The sequence below is a fragment of the Osmerus eperlanus genome, chromosome 3 (assembly GCF_963692335.1).
Source record: "Osmerus eperlanus chromosome 3, fOsmEpe2.1, whole genome shotgun sequence".
Classification (NCBI taxonomy): Eukaryota; Metazoa; Chordata; class Actinopteri; order Osmeriformes; family Osmeridae; genus Osmerus; species Osmerus eperlanus.
In genome coordinates, this window is record NC_085020.1 from 12053798 (window position 1) to 12065788 (window position 11991).

The 11991-nt window shown below is 41.8% G+C and overlaps 1 protein-coding gene across 1 annotated transcript; it reads right to left on the reverse strand.

Moving 5' to 3' along the window:
* Window positions 1-1489: 1489 nt before the first annotated feature.
* ndufa10 (NADH:ubiquinone oxidoreductase subunit A10) lies at window positions 1490-7536 on the reverse strand. The gene is made up of 10 exons (XM_062457268.1): window positions 7373-7536; window positions 6724-6892; window positions 6326-6541; window positions 5621-5707; window positions 5215-5336; window positions 4193-4272; window positions 4010-4064; window positions 3718-3803; window positions 3190-3298; window positions 1490-1767 (listed from the first exon to the last, which is right to left on the reverse strand). The coding sequence occupies exons 1-10, from the start codon at window positions 7445-7447 to the stop codon at window positions 1699-1701; spliced, it is 1068 nt and encodes a 355-aa protein (XP_062313252.1). The 5' UTR covers window positions 7448-7536; the 3' UTR covers window positions 1490-1698.
* Between the last annotated feature and the right edge of the window lie 4455 nt (window positions 7537-11991).

The window sequence follows — 11991 nt, forward strand, 5'->3', positions numbered from 1 at the left end:
TTCATAAAGATCTTTGAGCAGGAAGGGTGTAATTGGAGAATCCTCTTTTAGTCTCACATGCACACTCAGCTATAAAGCCCTCTGAGTACATCAGCTCTGACAATCAAGGCTTGATTAAAGCACAGAGCCGACTACAGACCACAAAAGAAAAAGGAATGAATCGCTTCTCTCAAGCTCTTAGCACAAGCTATTTGTGGAGGTTTGGTTGCTAAATTATGTCTCAGCCTAGGAACTGAGAAACAGAAATAGAGAAGGTAAAGATAGCATCCCTTGGCAAGCTATGAGTGCAAACCTATAAAAAACTATACTAAATTTTAAAAAGTTTTTCGTGATAACATTGTTTAACTTTGATAACATTCTCTGTTGATGTAAAGGACTTCAGGCCTAGTTTTCACTTACATTTAAAACCTTTTTCATTGTGTTCTTCTGGTCTGTGTTAGGGGCCCCTGCTGTGGCCTCTTACGGTTAGATCTGCCTTTTGTGCAGCAAAAACGCTCATCACACTCAAAGGCGATTCCAGTCTTTATAACAACACGTAAAATCTGTTAATGATGATAGTAGAAGATGGACCTGTGCCGAAGCTATAATGTAATTAGCTCGCCGTCATGCAGAGAAGATAAAAGGTGATAATCAGATAAACCCAATCTTATAATGGGATACTTGAATTAACTTTAGGATCAATAAAGTGAATTGAATGTCATTTAATGGACACAACTGTTCTTGTGTTGATAGACAGTAGCAGAAATATATAATTTTTCAAATTTAAGGTACAATGACTTTTTGGTTTTATATATTCCACCAACATTTCCTCTGGGTTCAATCTACTGAGACCTAAATTTACTTTTAGAAAAACACCCTGTGAACACAAGCAACAGCATGACAAATATTACCACAAGTGAGGGTAAACTAAGGAATCAAAAGAAATGAAATGCAACTAAACACCGGGAAAGTGTTTAGTTAAACACTGGGAAAGTGCTATGAAGCTAGAAACAGCTTAATTCACTCTTCTTAGAGGAGTTTAGACACCATACTCATATAACATCCCACAGGAAACAAGGACTCCAGTTATAGCTGGCCCTGAAATGTATTCCGGGAGGATGCTGTTGAAACACTAAAAGCTGCAAGTGGGACATGAATTGAACCAATCTTGTGTGTTTGGTGCTGCTTCGCATAACTGTAGTCAGGTAATATGCCTGTCTGGCAATAATAGAGGGTCAAAGATAAGCTGTGGATCTCTCTGCTGTTTAATCTAAGTGCTCTATCCTTTAGTGGGTCTAGGCATTATGTTTGGAGAGGTATGCATGTACTTATTTTGTCAGAGTTTTCAGGCACAGGTAAAACTACAGCATTTAGTCTATGTATATTTCTTTGGTGACACACACAAACTCCACCTCCTTTTATGCACTTCTTCATGTGTATTCCATCAGTATATTACAGACTATATCAGATACAGAGTATGAGAGATACAAAAGAAGAAAGGCATACTGAATAGTTTTAAATTAAATTTGTTTTATTACATACACGTTATACAAGACATAAAACCTCTCCCAGATAGACGCTGTCAGATCACCGACTACAAGCTGCTGATTGGATGAGCCCATCATAGACTCCTCCCCCACAGGGCAGCTGGAGCAAGGGAGGAAAGCTGGGAGGAGGAGGTGAGTCACCAGCCAGGCTTCCCCTACACCATTCCCTCATTCACTTCAACCAGATGTTCTTGTCTCCTACGTCAGCATTAAACCCGGGTGCGTACTTCTTTCCAGGAATCTGCAGAGAAGGAGGGAAGAAACAGTAACAAAGGCCAATTAAAACGGAGAAGGAGAGATCACTCATGCCCACACACAGGCTGTGGTGTCGGCCAATCAGGGGAAAGTATAAACAGGGGTCACTGTCACCACGGTCCTGTCTGCAATAACTAGACATGTCAGTAATAGTTAATGGAAGCTTGCTGATTTAACAGTTGTCTGATGTTAGGCTCTGGGGTCTGTCTCTGCACTTGAAGCTTTAAGGGAGGAGCTGGTCTGGACCCATTCATCCTCAGGTGAGGGCTGACAGTTGAGACTAATGACATAGCAAAGTGCCGTGTCACTGAGGGCGACACTGCAGTCCATCACCCCGAGCCTTGTCCAACATCCTGTTATGAGCTGTTGCTAACCTGAAGCCTCGCCAGTGACTGAGTGACAGACAGGGGGGCAGCTCTGCCTCCAGCTCTTTGCCATGTCGTTAGTTTCACAGCGCTAACGCTACCACCCACTTCACAATTAGCCGAGCAGGCGGGTAACCGCTGTTAAGACAGCAGGTCAAGGCAACATTGGTCAGGATTGGGAAAGTGGCATACATTTCTTAACAAATGTCAAGAAACCACGACCCCGACCACAGTCACAAACCATTTTTGATATCTGTCTTCTGCCCTGGATCTGCTCCCAGCAGTTACCCAACAGGCACGGGAGAGGAGACCCCTAGGTTGAATTACTCCTCCCAAGGTCGAAATGTTACTCAGCCTGCTTGTGAAAGTTTCCCCAAGTCTATGGAGATGTGAGTTTAGTTGAGGGGTATTACTAGGAATTTTTGGTGTTCTTGTGAAGCCCTTGATGACAATGCATGTTTGAAGAGGTTATACAACAACAAATGTATTGGATTTTGATCTGATGGTACTATGCCATTATAAACACAGCCTTTTGTGTCCATGACAAGTACATTCAAGAGGCGTACTCTATTCTGATCACAGCTTGCAGGAGACTAAGTCAACAGCAGGGCAACAGGAGAACTGCATACAGCCTTATCCACACTGAGACAGGGTCCAACTCGGAGCTAAATGCCAGCTCAAAGACCCCTGGAGCACATTACCTAGCCCCAATTCCTGGTGCCAGGGAGACAAAACCAGTCTCCAGTCAATAAACTAGAAAGGTCAGAGCCAAATGTTTTCCTGCAAGACTGATGACTTGGAGAATATTCTGCATATGGCATTTTCACCGCTTTCATTTCTCATGTCGATATTTCGAAGGAAACCAGTTCTTCATCATGTTGCAGGCAAGGCCCTCGCTGTTGACGAACACAGCACCAACACAGCCAGGGGAAAATGCAATTCATTATGGAGTATATGAAAAATAATGGAGTAAAGCGTAAAGAGCAGAGAGATGCCCGAGTATTCAGAGCACATATGAAATGTTGAGATATTTCCCCACATACCGATTTGTATTCATAGTAATTGGCATCAAACTCGTGGGCTCCGATGGTGACCTCAGGCAGGAAGCGGGGTATGCAGGCCAGGTCCCCCACCAGCTGCTTGTCCTCCACCCTGGGGGAAAGCAGGAGGGAAATGGCACGCATAAGAGAACGCCAGGCCGCCACAGCTAAACTGCAGACGCTATGAGGCTGGGATTAGCAGGGGAAGTCTAGCGTTTGGTTACAGCTATCCATACAGCACGAATGAAGTAATGACCCATTGATAATATTCTTATCCTAAATAAAACTGTCGAAAGTTAGTTCTCAGCCTGCAGGTCATTGGATATTAACTGGGGGCAATGTGACATTCTCCACAGAAGGGAAATCTAATACTGAATCATGGAACAAGGACATAACTTAAGATGACAGCTAGTTAGTCCAATGTACTGTGCAAAACTCCCCTCAGTTAACTACACAGATGCTCAACAAACAACTTCCCTGAGATAAACAGGCTGGTATTCCAGGTGTGGATACAAAGATTAACAGACTCACAGCATCCTGGTGTAGTGGAAAGTGACATCGTCCTGCTCCATCCATGGTCCTTTATCAAACTTTAAGACGTCAATGTCTTCTGCTACCTATAGAAGAAGAGGACTTATCAGTGAGGTGACTGATTTGTATACGGCAGAGAGATATGTATACTTCTTCAAACGAAGGTTGGTTGTTAAATCATGCATGCAGTAAAAACATCAGTAGACACTATAAACATGTAATTGTTGTGTGTTCTTTGGAGTACTGTCACTGTCTTTAACATGCCTCGTATCATTCCTCCTGCTTTACTTACCCTCTCAATGTCTTGGATCTGGGTTGTGTCATATGCAAGCAGCTCTGCACTCTCACTGAAACATAAGACACAAACACAACCAAGCTGTGTAGTCACAGATGGGACTTCTGTGTCCTGTTCCCAGGTCAGCACCCCAGGGGCTGACCAAGCTGCAGAGAAGCAAGGCTGTTCAGGTTCACTCACCTCATCTTAGGAAGGAAGGTCTTCTTGTAAGCATCCTCAATGCTCTTCAGATAGGCCAAAGGTACATTTTGAAGATATGACTGGAAAATAAACAAATATTTACTACTTGGTTCCTAGTTCTATAGTCAAACAACAAATATCTTTGAAAGTCTTTATTTTTATTGTGGTACCAAAGTATTTTTTTAGTTTACTTCATAACCAAAAACAGGTTTATTTTTCAGTAGGTTTATGAAGCTTTTTCTGATACCGAGGTTTAAAAACCCTACCGCCCCTAAACTGTCAATTTTAAATGGGCTTAAAATAGATTTTAACTAACGATCTAATGTATAAATCAAACAGCAGTAATCATAATCAAAGTTCTGAACATCAAGCTCAAAACGACCGTCTTTTCTGCCAACAGGGCCCAATGTTTGACTCAGTTCACAATAGCATTCCTCCAGGCCCCTGTGATTATCTTTAAAGAGCAGATTATTTCTGGGACCACTATTTGCACACTGCTAATTACAACCAGGCTTTGTGAGGGTTTGCCTGTCTGCCAAATTTGAGTGGTCTTTAATGGGTAGCGTGTGCAGAAAAGTTACAAATCATTCTTGCAATTGTGACACATTGCATGGAGGCATTTGGCTAGGGAAAAGGTTCCAATTATGCCTCTTTTTTCCTTTCTACAAGGAATCATAGTGCCTCTTTCGATATCTGAACTACGGCATTTGTTAGAGGATTTGCAGAGGTTTCCAAGATCCTCCAAATGAGGACCATTTGCATAATCAGCACAGAAGCAATCACGTCCTTTAGACTCGAGCTGCCTACAGTACTAAACCACAGAGAGCACATAAATATGATTACAAAATGAGCCTTCAGAACAATCTATATGGAGTATTAGGAAGAACAAATTAATCAGAAAAGACTTCTGATCACAGATGGCCAGTTGGCTATAGACAGAGACACAAAGACAAACTGGCAGATGTACAGGAAGTAGGACAGGAAGTCGTACATGCTGCCAGCTGGTGCTGCCGTCTCCTCACCTTGCCTGACTGTTTCAGCTTCTTCTGCACTTCCTCTGCTGGCGAGTCAACGTAGATGACCAGGTGAGGAGGCAGGAACTCACAGATGCTGATCCCTTTGATCTCGTTGTAGTGTTCCACACCTGCGTTCCAGAACATATGAGAATCAATCACTGATCCCTCTCACAAGGTTGTTCAGGCATAGATGGACAGCAGTTTCTCTACCATCACCACCCAGACTTTATATTCTGAAGAGCAAGACTGTGTATTGCATAAATACAAATGCTGGGTTGGTGTTGAGCACAGGGATAGATCCAAACAAAGGCTCTATAGCCTCTCTTTATAGCATATTTAATGCATTCAACTTTTCTTAAACATGAATGAAATGTGACAATATGTATCCTGTATGATGGACTCCTGTACTCACACTGCTTTCTGATGTAGCCCTGCTTGAACATGGCTTCCACAAACACCATGTCACTGAAGGGAGAACGTTCCAGAACCACTCCCTGGCCTAGAACAGAAAGAACCTGGCATTAAAACATTGAACAAATGTTTAAAACAATGACATAATCAAAACGCTCAGCTGAGACTTAATCGAAAGGCACAGGGAGGTCTCACAGCACAGCATCTCTGTCCTATAACATTAGGTCACTGAGGTCTGCGGATAAGCTACTTTTGTACACTCCCCGGTCACGCTGTAAACGTACAGGTGATAGAGCCTTTGCAGTTGCTGGTCCTAGGCTGTGGAATCATCTTCCCCTCTCTATCAGGCAGGCCTCCTTCAATGTCTGTTTTTAAATCCAAACTTAAAACATACTTATATGCACTAGCGTTTCCCACTACCTCTTGAGTTGTGATGTTACTTATTTTACTGTTATTGACGGTTTGTATTTTGTTTCTACTATGTATTTGATGGTCTTTTTTAGTTTTTTTGTTTTTTGCTTTTGTTCGGCAACTCGGTCAGCCTTGCTGTGTTGCTTTATAAATAAAATGTACTTACTAACTTACTATAACGATGTCCTACCATACCCTTCTACCCACAACCTCCCATTCTCCTATCAGGGCTTTGCCCCCCAGTTTCTAAAACGCTGCTCTACATCGCCAGCAGGATGGGCTGAGGCCTCTGTACCGGTGGTGATGAGGTGCTCCAAGGCATTGGAGTACTGCAGCAGCCTCATGATGTACATCCAGTACTGCAGACGGTAGGAGTTCCCGTCCGAGGCTTTGGGGTCCAGGTAGAACTTCTCCAGGCTGCAGCTGCCATTAAACCGCGAAGGAAGAGACACCTTCTCTTCTGTCATCTTGTCCAAGTAGTGGGTGTCGGGCTCGGGCATGTACAACATCCCTACAAACGCCAAAAGGATATTTATTCAATTTCTGCTGTCATTTTCAATTCTTCTCGTTAAGCCTCAGAAATACTTTTAATCAAACAGTCATTCAGCAAGTAACCAAATTCCACTGCATTCACACTCATACAGTATACATCATACTTTTGAGGATAGTTTTAAATTTAAAAAGTAAATTTACCAAGTTTGTCTGCCAGCTTCTGTGCCAGTGCACTCTTTCCTGATGCCAGGTTTCCATCAATGGAGATGATCTTGCTGTTCTCCTTGAATCTTGGGGTTGTCCTCTCACCCAGAGCATACGCCCACCAGCCATACCGCAGGTTCTTCACTGAGCCTGTGTGGATCCCAGCCTACGTGTGGAAAATATGTTCTATTCAAACAAATGTAAATACCGATTGTTGTTTGCTAGCTAGGCGAGTGAGAGTGGGGTGAGGGAGTGGAGGGAGGGAATATTGAACAGACAAACTGTGTGTTGTTTACGACTGGCATCTAAAGAACACCAGCCAATGCAAAAATAGGTGACATGTATTTCTTGGTAAACTTGGGCTAACGATATCGATTATTCTTGACTAACTCGGGAAACAGATGTCTAGTTGTTAGCTAGCTAGCTAATAAGTCTACGTCAGATATACATAGCTAAAGAGTTATCTGAAAAATCTTAAATTAAACCTGTCTTGGTCCCTGCGCTATATATAATTTCTAGCTAGCTAGCATGGTTAGCTATCTCTCTGGCAAGCACCAGGATTTTTGCGGACGGTGTCCTTGTACGGTGTCATGTGAACTTGATGGCTGTCCTCAACGGGTTAGTACGGTAAGTTTGATTATCTCACCGTCTGTACAGTCTTCCCAGCGTGGTAACCCACAGCACCCTGGGGGATGACCAGCCGCATCACCCGTAAAGCCATTGTTATTCTCCACCAAAACCTAAACCTGACCCAAAAGTCGGTCAATCGCCTTGTGTTATTGAGGCGCGACACTAATACGTCAGAGGGCCGTTTCTTTCTTGCGCTAAAATTTGACGTCAGAATTGGGCCTCAACCACTGCCTGAATACTTTATCGTACTTTCCAGCAAATTGACTTGTGTATGGAATATGTGAACGTACACAGTGTAATGTACGCTGTTAAACGTAGGTAAAACAACACAAACAGTTACACAAACAGAATCATAATTTATAAAATATTTTTGTTGTGTGTGTTGTATGAAATAAGATTGCATGTATGTTATATTTTCTAAAAAGCATAACGTTTTGAAATAACTGGGTTTGCTTTGTTGAGATTCAAAATTATGTACACGATTCAGTTGAAATTCTGCAACAACAGTCACTCCCCTCCTGTTTCAGTCACTCCCCTCCGGCAGAAGGCTGCGGTCCATCAGGACCAATACCTCACGCCACAAAAACAGTTTCTTCCCTTCTGCTGTTGGCCTCTTCAACAAGGCCAAGGGACCACACTGACTCTAATGACTTCTTGCTTAAAACACACTGCTTTTTGCACTGCATTACAAAATGGTATCTTGTACATTTGTATTTTTTGTAATATTTGTATTTTTGTATTTTTATATTGTAATTTACGGCAACTTATATTTTATTTTATTGTATATTTAATTCTATTATAATCCCACTTAGTACTGCTAGTTTATGTACCCTTAGTATAGATAGTCCACATATTTAAATTTTAGGTATATGTTTATTGTATGCACCTTCCTGCCAAAGCAAATTCCTTGTCTGTGCAAACTTTCATGGCGAATAAATCCCATTCTTCTTCTTCCACAAAGAACAGCGTTTATGTCATGTATTTTATGCAGGTCTGCCTACAAACCACTAGATGGTGCTAAGTGAGTATCATGGAGTAAACTTAGTTTGTCAGTGTCAAATCCTGCAGCACCCTGAGCTCTTGCTGTAAAAGGATTGGGATGTTTTGTTTCTGAACATAATGGAAGTAGAAAGCTACAAAATTCTATATTAGAGAGAAAAAGTTGGTATGTATAAACACAGAAGGAGAGAGAGAGAGAGAGAGAGAGAGAGAGAGAGAGAGAGAGAGAGAGAGAGAGAGAGAGAGAAATAACAAATACATGTACCTTTTCCAATCCAGTGATTACCTGACTCAACGCCTGCTGCATCCACTCCAGCTGATGTGACATGGCGTGTCAGAAAACCGGATGCAACAGGATACTCAGCAGGATACTGACTTCAAAACCAGATCCAGTAGATGCATTCTTCTTTTTACAGAGATCACATGTGTCAGAAGTGTCATTGTGTGACAGACACCAGCTTACAGAGCCAGTACGCATGGAAGCATCTCAAGATGATTGCCAAGTTTCTGTTCGTCCTGACAAGCCTTTGAAACAGTTTTTCATGAGACATTTGCCCCTTCTTTTTGTTACACTTACATGTTATTGATTTTGTTTACACTTTGATCTATATATATTATATTTTATTATGCATATAGAAAGTACAGCAGAAAAATCAAGGATCGCATATTTTTAACAATCAGTGGTAAGGGCCAGGGGTGTTAGGTTCATTATGACCTCATACTAACTATGCCAATGATCAGCTCAGGCCAAGGCAAAGCCATGTATGGTTGCAGAGTGCTGGTTCAGAAACAGCATAGAACACACAGGAACACCTGTGTCTCTGACCAATTACAGTTCATCTGCATTGCTCAGTGCTTAACACTGAAGGTACATTTGCTGAGCTTGGTTACTATCTCCTACAGCCTGTACACTGCCTGTAGGACACCTGTAACTCACTTTTCCTTGCAGAACACTTCCAGCTTGTCAGATCATGAGCTGGGCTTTGTCTGTTTCCCTCGTAGTCCAGGAAACCTTGGATGTAAACAAGGCCAACTGTCAATCATAGCATTATACAGTATGTCATTACTCAGACTACACTACCACACATTCATCACCTATTTTCCTAACAGAAAAAAAAACCTAAAAGTTAAATATACTGTGAATAAATAATGTTGATAAAAGATCCTTCACACATACACCACCAGTGAACTTCGGTTGGAATGCTATTTAGGGAAATTAAAGTAGGGAAAGATACAATACAACATGATTTTCAATGTTCATCACAGGTCTGTTTAATGGTATTCACACAACCACTGCTTTGTGAACATTGCAAGGCAAGACAGACAAAACTGTCCAGGCATGCAAAAAACACACACAAGCACAGCAGTACACACACAGAGAGACAGAGAAATGCACACAGATGTCTGCCAGAATTTGATTGCAAACACACACACGCCCACACACACGCACTCATGCCCCCACACACACGCGTGCATACACACACACAGGAACCAAGGTAATTAGGAAATCAAGTACAGTGCAGTAAAACAACAATACCGTACATTCAGGTCTCTGGATGAAGCCTTGGGAGGCCAGAGTAGGGATTTGACGGTGTATTCCTGCCAAATTTCCCTTGGTTTTATGGCAGGTTTTATTTCACTGTTCTGTAGCTCAGAGTAGCTTTAACAGTGCCCATGGGGAGGCAATTTGCCTGCATTGTTTATCATTAAAACAAATGGACAGCCATGGCAACAAAAATAGCTGGGTTTTAATACCTTAACTCATACCTTCAAAGACAAAATAAAACTATGCATTATATAATTTTTATCTTACAAATGAACACCTCATTCATCATGACTTGTCTTGACTGGGTGCATTTGGTCTGTTGTGTCCAACAGACTGTACAACAACAATAATCCCCTGATCTCAATCTAAGGCTGCAATCAATCAGAGAAGGGTTACACCAAAATCAGTTTTCCTTCCCAGAGAAGAGGAAGACTTGGCTTGAAGACAAAAGAGAAAAAGGAAAAAAAACAAGGGGCAGCAATGATGGCACCCCTCCCCCCCCGCCCCCACACACACACCCCTACTCCTTTCCTGAAAGTCATTGTGGTTTCTCCCTCCTCATCACACAGAAGCAATTGCCATTGTTAACTAATAACATCACCTTCTCCAAATCGACCGCTGCAGTTCAGCAGAAACCATGACACTCCCTGGACACATTATATGACCTGATGGAGCAACTGTTTTACAGTCCATAACATGGCTGAGTCACATATTAAAGTGTTATAAATGCATTCACATCCTTCACACGCTACTGCCTTCCCACAAAGCAAACATCTTGCACTTTCTCAGACCTCCTGGGTCTGAGAGCTAGACTTTATAGGTCTGCACTTGACTGGGACTGGAAGAAAGGTTGTGTGGATTAACAGAATATGAGCATAGCATTGAATTTGTAAAACAAATGTCGGGTGAATGCGTTAGGTCATGGCATCACCATTCAGCACACTGTAAAAAAAAAACTAGTAAAAAAACAGGAACAATCTGGCAGCTAGGACGCCAGATTAAACCCATTAAATTACAGTAAAAAAAAATTATTAACATTAATTAACCGTAAAATTATTGTATTTTTCCTGTACCAAATTTACATATATAGATATATCTGTAATATTACATTACAGACTGTTCTTTTCCGGTAAATATGACTTTTCTTAATTGAACTTCTCTGTAAAAAAAACAGCATTTTCAATCAATAAAACTATTTAATTAGCCAAAATAAGATATGACGATTTAACATTCTCATTCATAACAAGTTGTGTGCACAACATTCAGCATCCAGATGCTGTAATCAGCATCCAGTAATACTGTCTGACAGGAAGCAGTGCGTTAAGCTGGGAACACAAGTCTCTGACTCCCGGTCCATCAGCACCGGATCACCTCAGGGCTGCGTCCTTTCTCCTCTGCTCTTCTCCCTGTACACCAACAGCTGCACCTCCAGTCATCCGTCCGTCAAACTCCTGAAGTTTGCGGACGACACCACCCTTATTGGGCTCATCTCTGGTGGAGACGAGTCTGATTATAGGTGGGAAGCGGCCAACCTGGTGACCTGGTGCAGCCAGAACAACTTAGAGCTCAATACTCTTAAGACAGTGGAGATGGTTGTGGACTTCAGGAAGAACACAGCCCCACTCACCCCCATCACCCTGTGTGACTCCACAGCAGTGGCGGCTCCTGCAAAAATTCTCAGGGGGGGCAATTTTTCTGATGATTTAGGTGACCTACACACATTTTAAAAAAGATATGTCCAGCAATAACATGAAGACAGGGGCAGCATATAAGTCAATACCAGAAGCATTTATTGACTGATCTCAAAAGTGTTGGCTTACAAAAGCAAAATAAGTTATCACAGTAAAAATAATCAAGGGTGTTCTTTCACATTCCTCAACACTGCATAAACAATATGCATTTCCATAAACAAATGAAATATCAGCTGAAAATACAGCATCTTGGTATTTGTTCAGATTGCAGGATCAACAAGAGCTTTTACCACATTTACAACATTTCAATGGTAGTGCAGCCAAATAATGTTTAAGAGTTAAAAAGAAATCCACATTTACACAATAAATAGTAACAGCATGGCAATAATAAGTAGACAA